Raw genomic sequence first — 26,256 nt, 5'->3', positions numbered from 1 at the left:
GGAGTGTGTCCTTATCTGGCCTTCAAATGTCTTTCCATGGTGCTAATAACAGGACACAATGCAATTAAGCTCCTCATGGTGTCCTGCAGAGTTCTACAAGCAGCAGCGAGTGGAAGAGTAACTTTCTATTGATTATAAGTATTTTTTTTGCCTACTTATTTCCGACTGCTGTTTCTCGCCGAAAAGCGAGTTTCTTTAACTAAATAAGCTCTGCAAAGTTGTTTTACTGCATTCCTGCCTGTACTTCTGAGTTTTTTTGCACTTTTAAAGTTTGTTTTTGCTTAGTTTAACTGGTAGGCTACACACTCAAGTGTGCTAGCCGAATTAAAGTATTTACTGTGTTTCTGTACCTAATTTCTGCTACTTTGTAAAAAAAAAAAAAAAAAAAAAAATCCTTGTTTCCCGCCTTAACTGAACTAGAATAGTCCAGTCTTCAGGTATTGCTGATCTCTGGGCAGTGTCATAGTTCCTATGTTGCCCATATCCTTATTTGGATAGGAGGAAGCTTCTTTGTTCACCAGTGAGAGTGGGGAGCTCTGAGCAGCCTATCTGTCCCTTGAGGAGTGGTTCCAGCCCAGTAACTTGTACCTTATTGGCCGTTTTGGGCCATTTCCTATCTCTTTCTTACCCCCTGCTTTAAAGCCCGCTTTTGCGCTTGTAATTGACTCAGAACAGCTTCTCGTGGTGTCCTGCCGAGTTCTACAAGCAGCAGCGAGTGGAAGAGTGACTTTCTGTTGATTATAAGTATTTTTTGCCTACTTATTTCCGACTGCTGTTTCTCACCGAAAAGCAAGTTTCTTTAGCGAAATACGCTCTGCAAAGTTGTTTTACTGCATTCCTGTCTGTACTTCTGAGTTTTTTGCACTTTTAAAGTTTGTTTTTGCTTAGTTTAACTGGTAGGCTACACACTCAAGTGCGCTAGCCGAATTAAAGCATTTACTGTGTTTCTGTACCTAATTTCTGCTACTCTGTAAAAAAATAAAAAAACAAAAAAAAAATCCTTGTTTCCCACCTTAACTGAACTAGAATAGTCCACTCTACAGGTATTGCTGATCTCTGGGCTGTGTCATAGTTCCTGTGTTGCCCATATCCTTATTTGGATAGGAGGAAGCTTCTTTGTTCACCAGTGAGAGTGGGGAGCTCTGAGCAGCCTATCTGTCCCTTGAGGAGTAGTTCCAGCCCAGTAAACTTGTAGCTTATTGGTCGTTTTGGGCCATTTCCTATCTCTTTCTTACCCCCTGCTTTAAAGTGCGTTTTTGCACGAATTTGTGCATAGCGCAGAATCGGGCAGCTCCGCTTAATCGGGTTTAAACTATTCCCGGCTCCACAAAGTCTACTCTTCACTTTTTCCCTTGGAACTGCTCTAACTCTCAAACTAAACACTCTATTCTCAATCTAAAACCCTGCACTTGCTCATATAAGCAATTTTCATAAGTTAAGCACTAATAAACTAAAAAAAGCACTACATCCTCATATAATCCCCTTGAGTACCTTATCCCCTATTGGTCCTTTCTGATTCAGTTACAAAGGAGTTCCCTATACTGTTCTAGCATGTCGAAAGGTCAGTTGCTGGCTTCCTCTCCAGTCCAGCTGGTGAATCTGGGAATCTTGAGGCAATGTTTCAACTGCCTCATGTAAAGAGACAACCCTCTCCTCCTCCCAACAAGTACAAATATATGTGGGAGATGCAACCATATAGTCAAACTGGAGGCTGAGCTCTCTCGACTCAGTACTGGCGTAACCAGTCAGGAGGAGAAGGTAACCACACACACCTTCCACAATTGCAAACCACACACATAAACATACAAAAACATACTCGGAGGCTCTAAATAAAAATCTGCCAAAGCAGCAGAGACCTCCAAAGCAGACATCCAAGCAACCACTACCCCAAAACAAAACACATGCAACACATAGTTCACAACGTCAGTGTGCCAAACAGTCACAGCCCTTAAGGCTTAACAACATACCTGATACACTTGTAATAGGTGACTCTATAGTCAGACACACTGACGTTCCGCTCACCAGGCTGAACAAAGAAAGGGTCACAGTGAGCTTCCTTTCGGGCGCTGGAATCCACCACATAACACAAGCACTTAGGTCACTCCAAAGCAGGCACAAATATGACTCAGACATTGTCCATGCTGGTGTGAACGACCTGAGGCGTACCTCCCTTGACTACATGAAAGAGACATAGAGGAGCTCTCTGATTATGTAGCCCAGGCCGGTATGACACTGACCTTGAGCAGCATCTTACCCTCACCAAGAATGATGCCACAGTATAAAGACAAAATGATCAATTTCAACAATTGGCTTAAGTATTGGTGTCATTCAAAGGGGATCCAGTGCCTGTCTGCCTGGGATGACATGCTTGACCAGCCACGCTGCTTCACAAAGGACGGCTTGTACCTGTCACCCCTGGGCTTTCGGATATTGGCAAAGGCTCTTGCCACCCCCATAGTGCCTTTTTTAGGCAAGGCTCAAAAGACAAACCCACCTCCTTAGACAACACAAGTAGAAAGAAACTAAGGGTAATGCTGCTCAATGCCAGAAGTCTAAACCTCAAGATGCATGCTCTCGAAGCCCTCCTCAGTATGGAGAACATCGATGTCTGTGCAGTGACAGAAACCTGATTCAAGGCTCCCGAGTGCACCCCAGCACTACCAGGTTATACCTCATATCATGCTTTTCGGCCTCACAACTTGAACCAAACCACAAAAGGAGGGTGAGTATCCATTTTCATCAAGGATACCCACACCTCCAGGTTAGTGGCATTGCAAGAAGCATCGGAGACCATCCATGTGCAACTAACAGTGGGCAAAACTGCTATCCAGTTTGTAGCATGCTACAGACCACCCTCTCAAACTCAGGAACCCCACTCGGCCTTCCTGAAGACACTGAAGAATATGAAGGTCTCTCCAAACACCATCATATTGGGGGACTTCAACTACCCAAACACAGACTGGGAGCATTACTCAAGCCCAAACACCCTAGCCCAAAGGTTCCTAGAATTCATAATCTCAAATGCTATGAAACAACTAGTCACCACTCCCACAAGAGGGGAAAACATACTAGACCTGATAATCACAAACATGGGGACACAATGTTCCATACCAGAAGTATACCCCTCATTGGTAAGATCGGACCATAAATTAATCTCACTGGAAATCCACATCCAGCCCCCACCCCCAGCACAGAAGACCACAGTGAAGAACTTCTCAAAAGCAAGCTTCACACTTCTTAAAACCAAAGTGGAATCCTTCAAGGCCCCCCGGGCCAGTGGAAACTACAGCCCAATCTGCTGAATCCTTGATAAACACATTTTATGGACACCTTCAGGAATGCATGGATCATGCAATCCCAAATAAAATCAAGACCCATTCCCTCAAAGGCAGGCATCCTGTCTGGTGGACCCCAGCCATAAATAAGCTATACAACAGAAGGAGGAAGCTACTACATGATATAGCAAAATCCCTAAAAGGGAAGGCATCTCTGATCAGTACTAGCAAAAAACTACGATCACTCATAAAATCATCCAAGGCCATCTTTGAGAGAAAAATTGCACAAGCAACAAAAGATAATCATAAGGCTTTCTTTAGTCATGTTAGAAACCTGGGTGGCAACTCCCAGATATGCTCAGAGTTAGTCCATAATGACAAAAAATACACTGAACCCACAGACATTGCCAACATCCTGGCAGACAGGTTCAGTGCAAAATCCCCCCCTCCCCCCCAAAGGGACAAATCTATCCCAGCAGAGTGTTGCTTCCCTGACATCTCAGATGCCCAGGTGAGAGCCGCCCTCTCCAAAGCAAAAAACACAGCATCAATGGGACCAGATGGTGTTCCGGGCTGCGTGCTACATGAACTCCAAGAAGAGCTGAACCCACACATAAGGCTGCTGTTCAATCTCAGCCTTACTACAGGATATGTACCCAAAGAATGGCGTACAGCAACAGGGGTCCCACTCCACAAAGGAGGTGCTTCTACGGACTCTGGAAACTACTGCCCCATAAGCCTGATGAGCCTGGTCTGCAAAGCTATGGACAGGATCATTATGGAACTCATAAACAAAGACATTGGGGACATACAGACACTGGATCCTACCCAATTCGGCTTTAAGGGCAGATCCTGCCTCTTGAACCTGGTCGACTTCTTTGAAACAGTCACCAAGGCCATTGATGAGGGTAAGGTAGTTCACACAGCCTACCTGGACCCTCGCAAAAGCCTTCGACACAATACCCCACTCAGGCATCATAGACAAGCTCTCCAGCTTAAATATAAACCTCTATGTCATAAGATGGGTTGCAAACTGGCTCATGGACAGAACCCACATGGTCAGAATTGCTGGAGCCATGTCAGACTCTAAACCAGTCACAAGTGGTGTCCCACAGGGCTCAGTCCAGGGACCTCTCTTATTCGGTATATATTTTTCTGAGGTACAGGCTAACACAGGAGGACTGTGGCTGACCAAGTTCGCAGATGACTGCAAACTGGGCGCCATAATTGACTCTCCAGCTGACACAAGCATCCTCCAAAAGGGTATCACAGAAATGGATAACTGGTGCCAGAGCCTTGGCCTTAAACTAAATGCCAAAATGTGTATAGTCATACCCTTTGGGAAAAACAAAGTGCCCACAAATTACCACATACGTGGTAATCCATTAAGTATGCAAGAAGTAATTAGGGACCTAGGGACCCAAGTTGATAGTAACCTCTCCTTTGACAATCACATTGCCAAAGTGGTTAGAAAAATCTTCTATATAGCTCACCTTATCATGAAAGGATTCACATCTAGATCAAGGGAGGTCATTGTGCCCCTTTACTCTTCCCTCATCAGGCCCATAATTGAGTACAATGCCCCATTTGGGATGTACCTTACCAGACACCTGCAGCAACTAGAAAGACCTCAAAAGTACCTCACAAAGAGGATTAGGGGACTCAAACAGATGCCATATGCTGCTCGGCTAAAGAAACTCCAGCTCTACTCAGCTGCATACCGCCTACTCAGAGGCGATCTATGCCTGACGTACAAAGCCATGTCCAACCCAGAATTAATGGACATGCTCCATCTCAGAAAATCCAAATCCCTTAGAGCTACGCGATTGAGAGAATTGAACCTCAGCAGAGAAATAAATAGGACATGCTGGAGGGACAGATTCATAACCCAGAGGCTCCCTTCACTCTGGAATAGAATCCCAGTCCATGTTAGACAGAGCCCCTCACTGACTCTCTTCAAGAGGAATCTTGACGAGTGGATGGGAGATCGTAGGTTTACCCCGGGGGTCACTTCTGTGTCACTACTAGACAGAGGCACAGTAAACTCATTCCAGGGGGTGGCGAAAGCCAAACACACTCTGGCTAGGCTTGTAAATGCCCTAGGGCAGATAGCCTAGTATGAACCTATTAAGTCATCCATTTAGAAACTGTTTGCTAAGACACTGGTCTGCCTTACTTACTTAGCATAAAGGAGACAAAAGCTGATCCATGTAACTTGAAGTGTTTGTTTCAGTCAGTGTAGCTCTCAACTGCCTGTACATATCCATTAACTGCAGTATCTTCTCCTCTATCCTTTGAGGCCTTGGATAAAATACATGCAAGTCATCCACAGTTTTATCCAAGCAACTGAAACCACTTCTGACAAAGAAGGGACTGAATGTTGTACGACAGCCTGACTGTATGAAATACTGTATGTGCTTCTTAACACATTAAGGACTGCAGTTCAAACATTCTCCTAGAAGTAACAGCTACCAAGAGATTGGGCTTTTAAGAATAAGAACTTAATGACCAGTAAGGTGAAAAGTTCAAAGTGAGCCAAGGTCTGTTTCTCTACTACACAAATAAGATCTACAATGAGGATGAATAGTCGTAATAGGCAAACTGAGTATCCTCTTCAAAACATTCTTGACCACAGAAAGAGAGGACAAAGGGGGATTCATAGACAGAAAGGCTGTTAACAGCTGACAGGTACACATTGATGAATGTGCAATATGAACAGCAGGGATAAGTATTCAAGGACTCTAGATTATTTTGCTGCAATAAGCCTGACATCCTAGATATCACACCAAAAACAGACTTTTTTCATTTTGATAGGTACAATTTCCTCATGATTGGTCTCCTCTTATAAGACATTCAGGCTCTTTTTAGGAAGTGGTCTTGTAGGGTTTTAAACAGACCAATCACGCCAACAACCTGAGGCTCATTAGATCTCAGCACATTAAAGAACTATTTTACTGTGTAAACAGGGTACATAACTTTCATCGTGCCAATGGTTCCTTCTTTCTCATATGAACTAGTTGAAAATAAAAAAGGATTGTCTCAGTCAGAAAACAATCAGCATGAGTCTTGCTTTTTCTCTTCATGCTTTCTGTAGCATTCATTGGAAGAAAGTGGAGCAAAATGTGTAAAAAGAGTCTATTGCTCAAAGGAAGGAATTCCTTACTCACTCCTTAAGCCTCATGGAAACCCGGCATGGGATTTTGCCATCTTACTTTTTTTTCTGGTGCAAACAAGCCTGTTTGCTCCCTCCATCTCTGCAATATACCCTGGAAAATGCATCTGTTCAGACTCCACTGTGGTTGTTGGGTGAAGACCTGCTGAGCTGGTTTACATGGGTAGGACTGTATGCCCTATGCTTGTTATGATATCACATCATGATTGTGTTGCCTGCTGTTACTCCCAATATGTACATATGCAATACATTTTGAATGCTTCCTGGCCAAAGGTCAGAGCCATAATTTCTTCATGCCATGTATCTGCCCACAAGAGTGGTGCTCCACCTCCCGTGGGTGTTCAGAAGAGCTGTATGCACCCTCCCAGCAATGTCTCTGGTATCTTTTTGTCAGCACTTGGTTATCTTCTGGTATCACATAGGGCATTCCATTGAAGGCTTGCATTTGGGGAGACTAGCACCTGAATTTCCTATTTATGGAAAAGATCAGTGACAATTTTTCTCCAAAGAGTGCTGATACTGATAACAGAGAACCTTGAGGTGCCACGTACTTTACTCATGTGAAGTCTGGTTGTGGGAAACATTAAAATGTTGGCTCAGGTAAAGCACATAGATTTCAAAATTCATTGCGATATGCTGCACATTTTTTTAACCATGCAGGCAAAGAACCTTCACATGAAGAAGGAACAACCTTGCTAATCTTGGTGTCCAGTACCATTTCAAGGAACATTTTCAGGTTCCGGTGTCTAGTACCATTTCAAGGAACATTTTCAGGTTCCTGGTGTTAAGCTACATTTTAGTAAGTAAAGGGAAACTTCCAAGCTGGTGAGACAGTGGAAGGTGCACTGACACTTTTCCAAAGCTTCTCCTAAGGATGGGGACTTGAGTCAGGTAAACATCTAGGGAGGAGTATTGTGTATCCCCAGGTCCTGAGATGACCAAGCATTTGGTAAACACACTCTATAAAGCAGAAAGACAAAAAGGCACGGTGGTGTATTTGGTGAGCTCATGCTATGAAGGAAAGCACAGAAATTATTAGTGGTCTACATAGACTGAGATATACAGGTAGAAACCCCCATATCCATAGTCACTTGTAAAAGCAGAGAAAGGAGGGTTTGCAAATTTAACCCTCTCAGGTCAGTTGCTTTTAATAGCTTGTTAACAGAATTGGCCACAAAAGGCCATGCAGCTTTAGTACCAAGAAGAATGGGATGTACAATACCTTTCTCTGTTCCTTTTTTGGAACCATTTCCATGGCTGCACCAAGCAGTAGTTGTGTCAGTACTGGTTGTGCTATCTCTGTCTGTTTAGTGGGAATAGGAGGCATGCCCACAAAGGAGGAGGTTTTCAATTCTGTTTCGTAACGTCTGGCAATTATCTTGTTCACCTAACTAAATGTTTCTTGAAAAAAGGAATGTCTCTTTAAAGCCCAGGATGTGAGAATAGGAAGTGAAGGAGGAGGGAAGGGGGTGGAAACGTGGAAATGCATATTCAGTATTAACTGTCACCTTCTTGAGCTGGAAGAGCTCTGCCTTCCTCAGGCTTCACTGAAGGCTCTCCAGTAGTGCTTCTTCCCAAACTCTTCCTTTAAACTGCTCTACTCTTGATTCCTTTCAGAAAAAGTACTAGTGCTTAGCCAGATAATTCTTTTTATAACCAAGTATGGAAAGGTGAACATTTTGTTTCACTGAATGAATGTTTTTTGACAGCTTTTTAAATACTTCCTGAAAATGGGGGTCCACAAAGCAGCTCTTTGACCAAAAGGGTGTTCAGTAACCGAACACTAACATTCTCTCATAAAGGTTGGACTTTCGGTCATGTATGTCTGTATGTCATTATGTCGAAGGATGCCCCCCAAACCCAAGTTACTACACTTAATTTCATATTTTCCAAATTTTAAAAGCAGTCTGAGTCTCTCTATAATTTGGCTTTAGGGATTTCAAAAGACATACCCTCTGTCAGTTTGAGGATCTCAGCCCGGTGCTTAATCATGTCAGTGTGATAATTAATAGCTTTAATTGCTAGAGGGAATGAAGTGTAACATTATTTGTCAAAGTAATCACTGTGTTATTCTGATCTCTGGGAAAGTGCTTCGTCTTAAAATCAGCTTAGAACCCCTAGCAATGTCTAGTGGCACTATACGACAGATCCACCCCAAGGTCTTTATAAATGCTCCAGATTCCTGATAATATGTCTGGCTTCTGTGGAGCAAGCAGATAGGAGCAAGGCTCAAGGGATGCACCTTCAAGTGTGTCCCAGAATATTTGGAACATTAAGTGACCCACTACGGGTTGTCCATGTCCAAGAGCTGTAAGCACCTTGACTAAGTATCTGATATCTTTTGCACCATAGGGATAAAATACAGTTGTGTACACTTACCATAAATGTAGATGTTCAAGTGTATTCACTGTTGCTGTCATTACATTTGGGTAATACCGCTGGCAGGTTGCCCTCAGTCGGCCTGAATTCCAAAGTCCTGGGTCCTGCGTCGGCTGCTGTTGCCCCTGCCTGACGTCAGGTCGTCAGGGGTATAAAAGATGCGGCCGATGCCATTTTCTTTAGTTTTTCTTGCCCCAGATGTCAGGTGCCCCTTAAAAGGGTAACCAAAATGTGTGTGTATATATATATATATATATATATATATATATATATATATATATATATATATGTGTAAATACATGCACCAATATAAACTTTACCTTCATCTACCAGCAAATACACCACATAGGTTGTATAAATCAGAGAAGGAAAGATAGGTTCCATCAGAAGAAAGGGGGATGGTGGGTGGGTAACCTGGACTGTAACAGTGAATACACTTGAACACCTACATTTATGGTAAGTGTACACAACTATGTTCTTAGTGTTTCACTGTTGCAGTCATTACATTTGGGTCGAGTCCCAAAGCTATGGATGGGAGGCTGGATCTAAACAGCATTAGGAGTGGCTATGAGGCCCTGCAGAACTGCAGTGGCAAAGCCTGCCCTGGATTTAGAGTAGAGTGGCAGATGATAGTGCTTTGTAAAGATGTGCACTGAACTCCAAGTAGCAGCCTCTAAAATGCCCTTGGTTGGTACTCCCCTGAAAAAGGCTGCTGAAGTGGCTGCAGCTCTGGTTGAATGTGGCCTAATGCCCTTAGGCACTTGCTTGCCATGGTGTAAGTAGCAGAAACAAATGCAGTGGCCTATCCACTTTGAAACAGCTTTGAGATAGCCTTTCCTTGTGATCCTGCAGTATATGCCACTAGTAATTGCTCTGTCTTTCTGAAAACGTTGGTTCTGTCCAAGTAGAATCTAAGCTGTCTGTGTACATCCAAAGAATGCAGAATTCTCTCCCCCTTGTTCTGTGGATTTGGATAAAAAGTTGGCAGATGAATAGTTTGGTTAAGGGCCACACTGGACACCACCTTAGGCATAAATGTTGGGTTTGTTCTGAGAGAGAGACTGTCTGGATAAAAAATGATAAAAGGTTCCACAGCCATGAGTGCCTGTAGCTCTGAAACTCGTCTTGCAAAAGTTATTGCTAGGAGCAGAGCTGTTTTCCAAGATAAATACTTTATATCAGCAGTAGCAAGCTGGCTCAAAAGGAGGCAGGGTGAGCTTTTCCAAGACATAGTTGAGGTCCCATGCAGGCAATGGTGATCTCCTTGGAGGCCTTAAATTTTTGACTCCTCTGAGGTACTGTTTTAATAAGGGATGAGAAATGGTTGGTGGCTCTGTATTGTAATGAGCCAAAATGGCAGAGGCATGAATTTTAATACATGAAAAAGATAGGCGTTTGTCCAGCATCTCAGTTAAGTATTGCAAAATCTGAGGAATATTTGGCACAGCTGCATCAGTTCCTTCTGCCTGGTTCCAAGCACAGAATCTCTTCCACTTTCCAGCATATGATTTTCTAGTACTAGGCCTTCTGGCCTCCAAAATTACATCCATCACAGCTTTACTGCGAGGTGTGTTTTGTAGGACTACATTATCCGCCATGCTGCCAGGTTTAAAGTCCTGAGTTGGCTGTGCAAGATCTGATTGTTTTGCTGGGACAGTAGATGAGGTATTTGAGGTAAGGTCCAAGCTAGGCATTGGGACAAGTTTTTCAGTATTGGATACCAGTACTGGCAGGGCCAGTCTGGGGCAATCAGTATCATTTTTGGCTTCTCCTGTCTGACCTTTAGGAGTACCTTGGGGAGGAGAGGCAGTGGGGGAAAGGCATATACTGATAGGTTTTTCCAGCTGAAAGATAGGGCGTCCACTTTCCATGCTTGTCTGTGATAAGTCCTTGTGCAGAATCTTTTTAGTTGGTAGTTCTGAGGGGAGGCAAACAGATCTATGTCTGGGCATCCCCATTTCCTTGTTATCATGCTGAAGATTTGCAGATCCAGCTGCCACTCGTGGGGATCCATGAGGTTTCTGCTTAGTTCGTCTGCCAGTGTATTTTTCTTTCCTGGCAGGAATTGTGCCTGCAGATGTACTTGGTAAGTTAATGCTGTGTCCCACAAAGTCATGGCTAGTCTGCAAAGGGGGTAAGAATGTGTGCCCCCCCTGCTTGTTTATATACCACATGACCGTGGTGGTGTCTTGTCTTTATCAGTAGTTGTCCCAGGTGAAGTTGGTCCTTAAAGGCTGTCAGGGCATTCTGAACAGCTAGCATCTCTTTTTGATTGATCTGTAGATGCCTTTGGGTTGAGGATCATGTGCCCTGAATGCATCTTCCTGGCATGTGGCCCCCCCCCCAGGCATAATCTGATGCATCTGTTGTTAGTGTCTGCCTGGCTGGGGGTAATGTGAATGGCTGTCCCTTGTTTTGGTGACAAGCCTTTGCTCACTGTCAAAACTCATGTTGTAGGCAGGGAATGGGAGTAACCATTGTTTCCAGGCTGTGGCAATGTGGAGTCCAAACAATTTTTAGGTACCACTGAAGTTTACTCATATGCATTCTTGCATATGGAATTAGTAGGATGTAGGATGCCATAAAGCCCAAAGCCTGCAGAATTTATCTTGCAGATAACTGGGCCCTAGTTGCCAACATTTTGAAATAGGTAGTCAGTTGCCTCTGTTTGTCTGGCATGAGATAAGCCATCTGGGCAGTTGTAATTAAGCTTGCACCCAGGAATATTATCTCTTGAGAGGGTACAAGTTTTGATTTCTTTCCACTGACTGTGTACCCTAGGCATGTTAAAAGTCTTTTCACAAACGCCAGATGTTGTAGAAGAATGTCCTTGTTCTCTGCTTGAATTAGACAGTCGTCCAAGTAAGGATATATTTGTATTCCTCTTTGTCTGCAGAATGCAATTACTGGTGCCAGGCACTTTGTAAAGACCCTGGGCGCAGTACATAAGCCAAAGGGCAGTGCAGAGAATTGGTAATGCATTGAGCCAACCTTGAATCTGAGGTATCTTCTGCATAATTGTCTGACTGGGACATGCAGGTATGCCTCTTTTAGATCTAGAGTCACCAGCCAAGCGTTCTTGCCCAGCATGGGCAGAAAAGTCATCATCTTGAATTTTGGTATATCCAGGAATGTGTTCAGAATAGATAGGTCCAGTATTGGTCTCCAGGTCTTGTCATTTCTGGGTACCAGGAACAGTCTTGAGTAAAATCCTTGTCCCTGCTCTTGCCCTGGTACTTGTTGAATGGCCCCCATGTCCATGAGGGATCAGACTTGTTTTTGTGCCTCTGCCCATTGATTTTTTGGCAGATCTGGCCAGCCATTTACCTTTGGCAGAGTATGGAAATGGAACTTGTGCCTTTGTGTCACGATATTTAGAACCCACTTGTTCTGGGTTATAATGTGCCAATTTTGAGAAAAAAGTGCTAATTTTCCCCCTAAGGGAGCTGCCAGGAGAGACGTGTTTAGTGCAGGCAGGGGGAAGTCATTGGGACTGTTTCATGTATGGTTGTGATTTGTCTTCTCCAACTTTGGAGGTAGAAGCACCCCATTGCTTTGACCTGTTGGAAGCTTGCACCTGGGATCTGCCTCTAGGGCGTCTGGATCTGCCCCTTTGAGGTCTGTCTGACACAGGAAAGGACCAATTCTTTGTAGGCCAGTGTCTACTAAACCTAGGTGGCTGTACTTGTAAAAAATCTTTGACAGTTTGCATAGATTTAGCTTTGTCCTCCATTTTCTTTAACACCTCCTCTGCCTTAACACCAAACAAAGTATCATGTTGCAAAGGTGCATCTAATAATTTAACTTTGACATGATCAGGCAGATTTTGTTCCTTTAACCAAGCATGCCTCCTAATTACATAACCCGTAACTGCGGCCCTGCAGGAGGTCTCCAAAGAATCAAAACCACATTGCAAAGTATGCTTTCCAACTTGTTCAGCTGCATGCAATAAATCCTGCATTTCCTTGTTTTCTGCACATTCAGAGTTTAATAATATTTTCTGTTTAAGCAATGCCATGACATGTTGCTGATATTTGATCATATGAAACCTGACAGTTTAAGGCCCTTAAGCCAAGGTAGCAGATGTATAAACCTTTTTTCCCCATCTATCCAGTGCCCTAGAATCTCTGCCAGAGGGGGTAGGGTTTTTTGCAGAGGAAGCCTTAACTCCTTTGGGACCCTGTGAAATAGTTTCTGGGTCTGCAGCAGGGTTTTTAAAAAGGAATTTATGAGAGTCCACAGGAGCTGGAAGTAAGGAGTCAGGGGGTAAGACTAGACTCCGAAAACACATCATCTACAATATCTAACACAGGTGGAATGGCTAGTGGCCTGTGTTGAGGTAGTAAAAGGAAATTATTGAGCCTCTTTTTAGATTCAGAAAAATCTTGGCTCTCCCAGTGGAAATGCTCCTTTCATGGTATGCAAGGTTTCCCCAAATGAATAGTCCTCTGGAGGAGAAGTTGAAGGTATAGATTCTTCAGCATCAGAATCCTCATAGGGGGGGGAAGAGAATATTCCTGATCAGAAGAGGAATCAGAAGAAATAGAAACCCGATCTGAAGATTCATAGTCAGTCTGTTGCCTAGGCCTCTTATCAGGAGGGGGGATGGGAACCCCTGATCAAGGTAATTAAGTCTTCGGCCATTTTGAGCATTTGTTTTTGGGGCATAGAGGCCTGTCCACGTGGCTCTTGAGTTTGTTTCTTTGCTTTAGAAGGTGCTTTAGTCTTTGCCTTTGAAGCTGAGGTTGGTTTAATGTAAAGATGTTTAGGTCTGAAAACAACCTCAAAAGCCGGTGCCTGCTCAGCGGCTCCGGACCCATCTGAAGGAATAGTATCCGAGGCTCCAATACCTTGAGTTTCCAGCAGCATGGCCGACTCCACATGGGTGTCGGTAGCGGCCTACGACTCTGAAGTAGTGGGCGTCAGGGACTGCAAAAGCGCCTCACTGAGAACCGGCGACTGGCTTAGGAGAAGCTTTGTCATCGGTTTTGGGCCTCGGTTGTCTATCTCTCTCCTTTTCTTTGCGTTTTTTGTGAACTTCGGTAGTCGGATGGCTATGCGATGACATTTCTGGATAATTAAACCAGCGTCCAAAATACTTTAAAGCAAAATCATACCGACGCTTAATAGTGCATTGGTTAAATCTAGCACAAAACCGACAACCAGCAACGTTGTGATCAGGGCCTAGGCAAGGAAAACAGTAAGAATGAAAGTCCTTATGAGGTATTTGTTTTCCACAAGAAATACAATTATTAACTTTTTCTGACATCGGTCTGGAGCAAGAAAAAAGTTTCCCCAATGGGGTATTTAGCTTTATTGAAGACTTCGTATCTGAAACTCGAACACGAAAATCTCAGGAGTCGGCCAACCAGCACTTGTGAACTGCTTCTGCTTTGGGAACCGAGTGGCAAGAAAGACTAAAGAAAATGGCGTCAGCAGTATCTTTTACACCCCTGATGACCTGACGTCAGGGAAGGGGCGACAGCAGCCGACGCAGGACCCAGGACTTTGGAATTCAAGCTGACTGAGTGCAACCTGCCAGCAGGATTACCCAAATGTAATGACTGCAACAGTGAAACACGAAGAACATCTTCCCTCATCAGGTTCAAGGATGTTCTGAATGAAATATCTCCTTGGAGCTCAACTTGATGAAATGGTTTCCTCATGGTCAGTGTCATGTCTCAGAAGGGAGGAAAAATGCATTCAACAGGCTAGAACTTGCTCATCTAAGTTTGATTTTCAAGTGTTGGAGAAGGAAAATCCTTTTTTCTTTTATCTGATGAGGCTATTCTCAAGCTAGATGGCAAGGATATCAGTGAGCTGACTCTGTGCCAAGCAGGGACATATTCTTCAGCAAACCACCGACAGTTAAGAGGAAGAAAAAAAAAAGGTACTGAATTGGAGAGGGGCTTATAGGTTCATACTAGGCTATCTGCCCGAGGGCATTTACAAGCCTAGCCCATAGTTTTGTGGCTTATGCCACCCCTTTAGTATGGGGAACTATACCCATTATTTTGCTGTGCCTCTGTCGAGCAGTGACACTGAGGTAATCCCTGGGGTATATCTGCGATCTCCCATCCGTTGGTCAAGATTTCTCTTGAACAAGGCCAGCGAGGTGCTCTGCCTCACATATACCGGGATTTTATTCCACAGCATAGGAGTCTTTGGGTGATGAATCTATCCCTCCAGCACGCCTATTAATAGCCGTGTCGAGGTTTAAGTTTCCGCCTTGTGGCTCTGACGGATCTAGATTTTTGAGGTGAAGCATATTCATCAAATCTGGGTTTGACATGGCCTTGTATGTTAGGCAAAGGTCACCTCTGAGCAGCGTGTTTACTGAATAGAGCTGGAGTTCTTTCAGTCGGGCAGCATAGGACAGATGTTTGAGACCCTTTATCCTTTTGGTGAGGAACTTTGTGGCCTCTCCAGCTGCTGCAAGTGTCGGGTCAGATACATTCAATGGGGCATTGTACTCAATGATTGGTCTGATGAGTGATGAGTATAGGGAGACTATAACCTCCCTTGATCTAGATGAGAATCCCTTCATGATAAGGTGGGCAATGTAGAAGGTCTTCCTAACTACTTTAGCTACATGGGTGTCGAATGACAGACTACTATCAACCTGGGTCCCCAGGTCCCTGATAACTTCTTCTGTGCTCAGTGGATTGCCACCTATTTGGTAGCTAGGGGTAACCTTGTTTTTCCCGAAGGGTATGACTATGCATTTTTTGGCATTCAACTTTAGGCCATGGCTCTGGCACCAGTTATCCGTTTCTGTGAGACCCTTCTGAAGGATATCTGTGTCAGATGTGTTTTCTACTATGGCGCCAGTTTGCAGTCATCTGCAAACTTTGTCAGCCATAACCCTCCTGTGTTTGCTTGTACTTCGGAAAAGTAGATGCCAAACAAGAGTGGGCCCAGGACTGAGCCCTGTGGTACACCATTTGTGACAGGCTTTGAGTCTGACATGGCGCCAGCAACTCTGACCCTGTGGGTTCTGTCACTCAGCCAGTTTGCAGCCCATCTTGTGATGTATGGGTTAACATTTAAGCTGATGAGTTTTTCAATGATACCCGAGTGGGGTATTGTATCGAAGGCCTTCGCCAGATCGAGGTAGGCTGTATGGACTGCCTTTCCTCATCAATGGCTTTGGTGACTGTTTCAAAAAGTCAACCAAGTTTAGAAGGCATGATCTGCCTTTGACAAAGCCAAACTGGGATGGATCCAAAGTCTGCAAATTCCCTATGTCTTTATTTATGAGGTCCATTATGATCCTCTCCATGGCTTTGCAGATAAGGCTTGTCAAGCTAATAGGCGGTAATTTCCAGGGTCGGTGGAGGCACCGCCTTTGTGAAGTGGGACCACAGTTGCAGTGCGCCACCCCTGCACGTATCCAGAAGTAAGACTATGATTAAACAGCTGTCCTAGCTGTGGGTTTAATTCCTCGTTGAGTTCATGGAGCACACAGCCGGGGACACCATCAGGTCCCATGGATGCTGTGTTTTTGCTTTGGAGAGAGCAGTTCTCACTTGGGCTGGAGATGTTTGGGGGCTGCAATCACTTGGTATAGATATCTCTCCTTTGGGGAGGGGGAGAAGTTTGCACTGAACCTGTCAGCCAGTATGTTGGCAATGTCTGTAGGATCAGTAATCTTCACATCATTTTGAACTAGTTCTGAGCATATCTGGGAGTTTCCTCCCAGGTTTCTAACATAGCTAAAGAAGGCCTTATGATTGTCTTTTGAGTCTTTAGCTATTTTTCTCTCAAAATTTGCTTTGGATGATTTTATGAGAGCTCTTAGTTTTTTACTTATAGTGATCAAAGGTGTCTTACCTTTTAAGGATTTTGCTCTATCTTGTAGTAGCTTCCTCCTTTTGTTGTAGAGTTTGTTTATGGCTGGGGTCCACGGCAGATGTTCAATTTGTGGACATCAGTCTCTGTAGTAAGAAGAGGAGTGGGTATTTTGATAATTATATACTTGTCTGCCAAACGGTAAATTAGTTGAGGCCTGGTCTGCATTAATACATTCAAGCTATCCTGTACTACTATTGTGACACAGAATGAAACTGGACTTGGCAGATGTCTGTTGCTGGTATTTGGGAAATGGTATCTCAACAGGGTGTAAAATATGTGTATGTGTATTACTGTGGCCTGGTTCCATCTGGTTCCATCTATATCACGAAGTCTACCAACAACTGGATAAGGATCCAGATTAGATCTTTTATGTCAGCTGGCCCTGGTGATGCCAAAGATAATAAAGCTGTCTGAACAGTGCAATCTGAGACTTACCAAGTGCAGTATCCAGGAGTTCCAAAGTCACTGGAACCACAGCAAAATGCAGGGATGCTGCATTGCACAAATCCTTTAAAGGAGATAGCCAAAAGACATTTTTGATATAATGGATGTTCGCTGCTGTTGGTGACCAACAAAACATCCATATCAATGCTACTGTTGTAAGACGGTCATTCAGCCTACTCATTAGGGCACATTAACAGAAGAATTTTAAACTAAGATTATCCAGAAATTAAAAGCCTCTGATACCACACTGTGCTTAAGAACTACCAAAATAACCATTTGTAAGATTAGCTCTCTTTTTACGAATATTCTGTTTTTCTGCTCCAGTGCACTCTTCTTTTGCTGATCATCAGCTGCTCTTGGTACCTCTCTTCAGTTCCCTCTGAATCATGAAAGATTAATTTTTGGGTGCTAAGAACTGTATATTTCCAACGTGATCCTTCAGTTCTGAGAAGGGCGACTACAAGTACTACTCCTTAGGAAAATATCTGGTGGTGTCTATTAAATGTGACAAAAAATCATCAGCTATCTGCTGTTGTGTTAACTTAAAGATGGCCACTTTCTGCAAATGAATGGCGGTCAGGAGTAACGGAAATAATTATCTTGAGATGGACGCAATCACACAGCTCATCTCTGTACTCTCTTGCACTGTCTTTTCTTTGTTGGTGGGGGGAAGAAATACTTTATTATGGGGTCAGTATAAAAGACATTAAAAGTCAATGAGGCTTGAAGAAGGAAACATGACTAAAGAAAAAAAAAAACTTCACTTGAAAGTTTGAACACAATGGTTTCAGCAAGTCATCTTTTTAAATGCAACATAACATTCAGACATGGTGGTTGAGAAATGGGGAAGATGGCGATATCTCCTCCTATTTAAACTGGCAAGCCATATGCCTTGACACAATGACATGCAAAAAGGAATGATGTTGTCACAATGGTACTCAATATAAATTTGTCAGATTCCCCAGTTAATGCCTGGAAGAGCTATATATTACATTTTGAGCTTGCTTCAAAAACAGTTTAATTTCAGAATTGCATTGTTAGAATATTGTAATTAAAATGCTGTTTTTAAATGCCCAACTGTTTCATTATTAAAAAAAAAAAAAAAGAAAGTAAAAAAAAGTGAAGAAACACTTTGCATTTCTTACCTGTGCTTTCCACGGCAACAATAGTCAGTTCAGTGTCGTCATCTGCTAGTTTGTACCACATATTGTTGGGGTCCAACACCCACTCCTCTACGTGACAGTAGTAACTCCCAGTATCCCTAATGACGGCTTCCTGCACAGTTAGGCTATAATTTGTAGTAGCTGGCCTCCTAAACTGCAGCCTCCCACTCCAATGTTCACCTTCCTTCCCAAAGACTGAGTCATGATCAATCCGAAAAACTTGTTCATTCTTCAGCACAGCACTCTCTTCTTTTGCTTTCAAATACCAGGAAATGGCAAACTGGGATTCCTGCTTGGACTGAGACTGAATCCTGCAATCTAGCTGGAAATTTCCCTTTTCTTTCACAGTGAAGTTTAATTCACTCTTTTCCACCTGTAATCTTACTTCTGCGGAATAAAAAATAGTAACAACAATTAAAGCAGGAACCTCCTCTGTCTTCAACAGTGAGTATGGCTTATCTATTAATTAAAAAAAATTCCACTAGGGGGTGCAAGAGACATGCACAAAATATCCATTTACGTACCCTTAACTAGGAAATGAATACTCAAGCATTATGGTCCATGGAAAAATGCTGCTTCTAGACATTTTAATGCAGTAATATATGAAAGTGTTACATAAATGTTTTGCTTTGTTAGTGGACATTATGACAAATTGTAGTATGTAGAGCTATACAGGATAGCATAACCCCATACTAACCCAAATAATGTACTACATTATTTGAAGCTGTATAGTAGTAGAAAAAAGTATACATAATATGCAAATGTGTATTTATGCAAATGCAGGCTGTAACAAATAACAAGTACCAGTCTTGCAAAGTATCTCAACTGCATGATTCAGTTCTCATTATATTTTCAATAATGACCATCACGTTAGCTTCAAACTGTAATTGAGTCAACATAAATACCAATCCCAGCCTGATGAGAAACCTCTGAAATGTAGGCATTCAGTGCAACGATGACAGAAATGTAATGAAGAGAATAAAAAGATTTAGTTAACTAACTGATTAGTGGCACTGTTACAGCACATAATGCCTAATTTCCTCCAGAATGCTATGAATTATTTTTGATGTTGAGAGAGAAAGAAAGAGATACAGACACACAGGATGATGCTAGTGTTTCACTTCCCTTTCTCACTGCCTCAGTGGAAATAACATCACTCCATTTTTATTAAGGTTCACGATCATGCCTGCTGGTTACCACAGAGACAGATGGCACCCTTCTATAACAGTAGACTATTTAAAATGACAACATACTTAAAGTATGCACTATGGCAGAATAACAGCACACCTAAGTGGATGACTGCAAAGATGCCATTGCTTTAGTTACTGCATCACATTTTACATCCTGAAATTCCTTATTTCAATTATAAAAGGGATACCATTAATGAAATGTGAATTCAATTAATAATAGGCTTCAATAACATGCGCAGCAAAATATACATATGCATGCTCAACTATTATACTCATCCCACATCTTTCTCTTCCCAAGTCTTCCTTACCTTCTGCATTATGTCCTCCCTTTACTGCACTTTGTTAATTTGACAGCTGCCTAACATTCATGACAGCAAATGTTTGCTTAGTATGTAATGCAGTATCTGCTTAACTCTGCAGGAAGAATGTTCACTCCTGGCTTCATTCAGCACAATGTATGTGACAGACCCATGGCTTATGTTACTGCAGCAATGGGCTTTTAAACAGGCCGTGTTTCCAGTGAGCTAGTGTGGCTAGACAGTGGGAGATTCATCATACTCTGCCTAGCAACACTATTAAAACACAAATCAATCAATACAGGCATACTCAGCACATTTTAAGAGGTGTATTACATAATTTACTTATGTTATGAATGTACTTGTAAAGTAGCAGACTAAAAGACTGCAGGGCATTTAAGTAATAGACATTTTTATAAGATAAAATGGGGTTGCTTGCATCATTAGGGTCAGGTAGTTGTCACAGAAGTGTAGAGGAAGGGTGGTTGGGAAGGAGGACTCTTACAGGGCAGCTGGTAAGGGAAGATTTAACACCAGCATCAGGCGCCATTACTTCAACTGAAGAACACTCATACTGCGGAAGACATAACCAAAGGGGATTATGGACTGTAGGTCTTCAAATGTGTAAAGGTTCCTGGATGAGATGGGGAAAAGGCGATGAAACTGCATAAAGCTAGCTGTAAACACTCAAGATGAACTCAATAGGAATCCGACTCTACAGCTAATGACATCTTCATACTGTTTCATTGTGGAGCTCTTTAGGTGAAGTTGTGAGAACACTCTCTCAGATGCAGGAATCCAGCCTCCTTGATCCCAGCTCACTGAATTAAGTCCCAGAATGATTGACATTTATTGGTTTTATTGTGAGAATGCAGCTGTGCAAGTCTTACTTCACCATTATTTCTCTTTTCCCTACAGTTAAACAATCAAGGCACTAGTAAGCAGGTACAGGTGGATAAGCCCCCCAAAAGCAAGTCTTTCTTCTGCAAAGAATGTTTAATGAATGTCACTTGCAGTTTCAATGGGCTTTGTTTTTCTACAAGTACAGGTCCAGTTTGCTATTAAGAGATTATGGGCACAGAATCATAGAATATACAATTCAACTGGACCAGGAGTTCATAACACACTGCCTGTACCCACATTATACCTTATGTCTTTTTTCAAGGGCTCTCAGACCAGTCATACCAGGGCTGAATTAAAGAATACTGATCCAATTACCTCGCTCCCTTCTGATGGAAGATAATGAATCACACTGCTTAATTTGGAGAGGAAGTTTGTTCCAGAGATGTGGTAGGTGCTCCATTTTAAATCAATCTCTATACTTTGTTTTGCTTATTTAAGTAGACTTAAGACATCTAGTCCTAGTATTTGAAGGACTGTTTGATTTACGAAGGTATACGACAAATTGACTAATAAATTTCTTGATGTTCACTAAGTGAAGTACGTATCTCCCAATGGAGTTTACAGGATACCAAATACAGTGACACAGCTTCCAGTCTCTCTTGATAGCTCAGTTACTTTAAGCTCTGGATCTTTTTAGTTAGGAAACTCTGTGGTCTTTTCAGTTGTGTTGTGTGTCTGGTGACATACATCCTAAAGAGGACATTTATAACCGGTCTAATCAGTGCAGAATACAAGAGTGGGGGGGGGGGGACTTATTTTAATCTTGAAGATATACTCATTGTAATGATTTGTACATGGTAAAAGGACTTTTTACCCATACTTGCAACATAATAGTCAAATGAAAGGAAAAATCCACCCATGTTCCACAATTTGTTACTTCACTGTCATTTTGAAGTGGGGTACTGTCTACACTATAAGCTGAAAGGACAGACTTTCTACTGAATGTGACAATACTGCATTTTTTAGCATTTAATTTGAGTCTATTTTAGCAGTACACCAGTTATTAACAAATGCAAGCTCATGTTCAAGTGCCTATGTGTTGGAGGGGGAAACTGAAGAGGATACTCAGTTTACAATAATCTAATCTGCAAACTTGGTTAATCAGAGATCCTCTCTTCAGATGTGGAGATCAGAGGAGTATACACTGAATAGCAGAAGTCCCAAGGCCAGTCCCTGAGAAACTTCACTGGTCACTTTCATGCTCTCTGAAGAAGCACCCGCTACCTTTACTGTGTGGGTTCAATTCTTTAGCCAATTTGCAATACATCCAGGGGTGAGTTTGGTAATTATGTTGGCATAAGTATCAAATGCCTTGGCAAGGTCAAGGTATGCTACATGGACAGTCTGCCTATCTGGAGTCATCCATATTAGTAGAAATCTCCTTTCTCCATTCCTGTGTAGCTCTGAAGTATCCCTTCAAATCAGGTAATCTTACACCTCCCAAATCAATTCTTTCAACCCTTTATTAAGTACTAGGCTAGCTGCCCATGGGGGCCATTTTAACCTGGCCAACTTCCCTTTTTGTGCTTGAAATAACCTCATTTGGTTATAGACTGACCTTACCCATTCAGTTATAGCTTGACCTTACCCATCCCATGGTTGATAATTATACATTACTAACGAGAATAACTGGGATCGTACCATAGATAATTTAAGAGGACCCATGCATGGGGATAAAGCATTTAGGAGCTGGACTTGTTCACAAGTAGTACTGGGGCAAACCTGGGTAAATTTTCTGTTTCTTATCCATAGATCTAAGTTGCACTCGAAATGGTCAGGGATGAGCTTTGTTTTATGTGGATGGGGAGTCTATTCCATAGCACTGGTATCCTCTGGAAATATACCTGTCCTTCCAAACCATTTTGTTGATGTTACAAAAGATATTTAGATCTCTAGAATGAGTATTTCTGGAGCCATTTGACTTGCTGATGCGCAGTAAATCCATCATTAATGGGTCACAGGATGCCTTGCATGTCAGACTCAGGTGATCGCTTAGCAGTCTGTAGGATACCAAGTACAGTGACATGGCTTTGAATCGGTCCAAGTAAGACATGTTGTTTAGGTATTGTATTCTTTTAGTAAGGTATCTCTGTGGGCGTTCCAGTTGTTGCATGTGTCTTGACAAATACATGACAAACGGTGCATTATATTCAATAACCGGCCTAATGAGGCCAGTGTAACGGGAGGCAATACTATCCCTAGATCTAGGCATGATCCTTTTGTTCATGAGCTGTGCAATATAGAAGGACCTTCTAACAACAATAGACACGTTAGTCAAACATTGGGTAAATACACACATTCCCAAAGCCAGAACAACTGGTTCAACTCTTAGGGGCATATTGCCAATGTGGTAGTTCCCTAGTGTACATGACTTCCCAAAGAGTACAATAATGCACTTTTTGGCCTTTAGTTTCAGACCATGACTTTGACACCAGTTATAGGTTCATAGGTAGGTACTAGGCTATCTGCCCTATGGCATTTATAAGCCTAGCCAGAATGCTGGCTTTCGCCTCCCTTTTAGACTAGATTCCTGAGCCTCTGTCCAGCAGGGCCATAGAAGTGATCCTCGGAGTAAATTTACGATTACCCATCCACTCATCAAGATTTCTCTTGAAGAGGGTCAGCGAGGGGCTCTGTCTAACATGGACTGGGATTCTATTCCAGAACAAGGTAAGCCTTTGGGATATGAATCTAGCCCTCCAGCATGTCCTGTTTATTGTTGTGCTAAAGTTTAAATCCCTGGAGCGTGTAGTTCTTATGGAACTGGTTTTCTTGAGGTGGAGCATGTCTAACAGTTCCGGGTTAGACATGGCCTTGAATGTCAGGCAGAGGTCACCTCTGAGCAGGTGGTAAGCAACTGAGTAGAGTTGGAGCTTCTTTAGTCGAGCTGCATAGGGCATCTGTTTGAGGCCCATGATCCTCTTGGTGAGGTATTTTTGAGCTCTCTCCAGTTGTTGCAGGTGTTGGGTAAGGTACATCCCAAATGGGGCATTGTACTCAATTATGGGCCTGACGAGCGATGAGTAGAGGGGAACAATGACCTCTCGATCTAGATGTGAAACCTTTTGTGATTAGGTGAGCTATATAAAAGGTTTTTCTAACCACTTTGGCAATGTGATTGTCAAAGGAGAGGCTACTATCTACTTGGGTCCCCAGATCCCTAATTACTTCTTCGCTACTTAGTGGATTACCTCCTATGTGGTAGTTTGTGGGCACTTTGTTTTTCCCAAAGGGGATGACTATGCACTTTTTGGCATTTAGCTTGAGGCCATGGTTCTGACACCAGGTATCCATTTCCGTAAGGCCCTTCTGAAGGATGCTTGTGTCAGCTGGAGAGTCTATTATGGCTCTCAGTTTGCAATCGTCTGCGAACTTGGTAAGCCACAGTCCTCCCGTGTTTGCCTGTATCTCAGAGAAGTAAATACCGAACAACAGGGGTCCCAGGACTGAAGCTCTGTGGGACGCCACTTGTAACCGGTTTAGAGTTGGACATGGAACCCGCGACTCTGACCATGTGAGTTCTATCCCTGAGCCGGTTTGCAACCCATCTTGTGACATATGGGTTAATATTTAAGCTAGTAAGCTTATTTATGATGCCAGAGTGGGGTATTGTGTCGATGGCCTTTGTGAGGTCCAGGTAGGCTGTGTGGACTACCTTTCCCTTATCTATGGCTTTGGTAACTGTTTCGAAGAAGTCAACTAGGTTTAAGATGCAAGATCTGCCTTTAACAAAGCCAAATTGGGTAGTGTCCAATGTTTGGAGGTTCCCAATGTCTTTGTTTATGAGTTCCATGAAAATGCGCTCCATAGCCTTGCAGACCAGGCTAGTCAGGCTTATAGGGTGATAGTTCCCTGGATCCGTTGTGGCGCCACCTTTGTGAAGTGGGATCACTGTTGCTGTACGCCATTCTTTGGATACATAACCTGTGGTAAGGCTGAGTTGGAACAGTGAATTTATGTGAGGGTTTAGTTCATTTTGGAGCTCGTGTAAGACACAGCCGGGGATACCATCCGGTCCCATTGATGCTGTGTTTTTTACTTTGGATAGGGCTGCTTTCACCTGTGTGTCAGTGATGTCTGGGGGATTGCATTCTTCTGGGATAGACACTGGCTCTTTTTGGGGGGGAAGGGGAGTAAAGTATGCACTGAACCTGTCAGCCAGGATGTTGGCAATGTCAGTGGGTTCAGTGTATTTTGTGCCATTTTGCACCAGCTCAGAGCATATCTGAGAGTTGCCACCCAGATTCTCGACATAGCTAAAGAACGCCTTGTGATTATCTTCAGAGTCTTTGGCAATTTTTCTTTCAAAGCTAGCCTTTTTTATGAGGGATTGAAGTTTCTTACTAGTACTGATCAGGGATGCCTTCCCTTTTTGGGATTTTGCCTTTTCATGTAATAGTTTCCTCCTTCTGTTGTATAGCTTATTTATGGCTGGGGTCCACCAGACTGGTCTCCTGTTTTTGGAGGAGTGAGTCTTGGTTTTACTTGGGATGGCACAATCCATGCATTCCTGTAGGTGCTCATAGAGTGCAATTGTAAAGGATTTGACGGTTTGGGTAGCATTTTCCATATACTCTGGGGCTTTGAAACTTCCCACCTCGGTTTTGAGAAGTGTGAAGTTTGCTTTTGAGACATTTTTCACAGTGGTTTCCTTGGCTGGGGGTGGGGTCGGGATGTGGATATCCATTGTGATTAGTTTATGGTCTGATCTTACCAATGAGGGATTTACTTCTGGTGTGGAACATTGAGCCCTCATGTTGGTGATGACCAGGTCCAATATGCTGTCCCCTCTTGTGGGAGTGGTGACCAGTTGTTCCATGGCATTTGAGTTTACAAACTCCAGGAACCGTTGGGCAAAAGAGTTGGGGCTTGAGTAGTTTTCCCAGTCAATGTTTGGGTAGTTGAAGTCCCCCAATATCATGGTGTTTGGTGAGACCTTCATATTTTCCAATGTTCTCAGAAATGCTGAGTGAGGGTCCTGCATCAGGGTGGGTGATCTGTAGCAGGCTACAAACTGAAAAGCAGTTTTTCCCACTGTTAGTTGCACATGGATGGTCTCCGATGCCTCATACAGTGCCACTAACCTGGAGATGCGGGTATCCTTGATGAAGATGGATACTCCCCCGCTTAGTGTTTTGGTCCAAGTTCTGGGGCCAAAAAGAATGGTATGAGTTGAATCCTGGTAATGCTGGGGTGTTCTCTGGAGCCTTGAACCAGGTTTCTGTTACTGCACAGATATCGATTTTCTCCATACTGAGGAGTACCTTGCGTGCGTGCATCTTGAGGTTTAGACTTCTGGCATTGAGTAGCATTACCCTTAGTTTTTTTGTTTCTGGTATTGTCTATGGAGGTGGGTTTGTCTTTTGAGCCTTGCCTAAAAAAGGCACTATGGGGGTGGCAAGAGCCTTAGTCAGTATTCAAAAGCCTAAGGATGACAGGTGCAAGCCTGTCAGAAGAAAAAATTCAGATGAGTCACATCTGCCTCAGGTGATGAATTTTCCTTTATTAGCAGCTAACCAGATTACACAGCATGTTGGCCAAGATGTCCGGCCTGGACTAATCTGATCTCCTCTGATCAAC

General features: G+C 43.0%; 1 protein-coding gene across 1 annotated transcript in view; it reads right to left on the bottom strand.

Annotated features, from left to right (window-relative positions):
• Nucleotides 1-26,256, bottom strand: part of IGSF3 (immunoglobulin superfamily member 3) — a 1,951,941-nt gene that overhangs the window by 19,510 nt on the left and 1,906,175 nt on the right. The window contains exon 9 of the mRNA XM_044071533.1: nt 18,270-18,674. Coding sequence (XP_043927468.1) covers nt 18,270-18,674 — 405 coding nt within the window. The remainder of the gene's footprint in view (nt 1-18,269; nt 18,675-26,256) is intronic.

This window comes from Protopterus annectens, chromosome 5.part0 (assembly GCF_019279795.1).
Source record: "Protopterus annectens isolate FY-2018-M chromosome 5.part0, PAN1.0, whole genome shotgun sequence".
Taxonomy (NCBI): domain Eukaryota; kingdom Metazoa; phylum Chordata; order Ceratodontiformes; family Protopteridae; genus Protopterus; species Protopterus annectens.
Note: the sequence above shows the minus strand (reverse complement) of the source record. Positions and strands in the feature narration are given on the sequence as shown.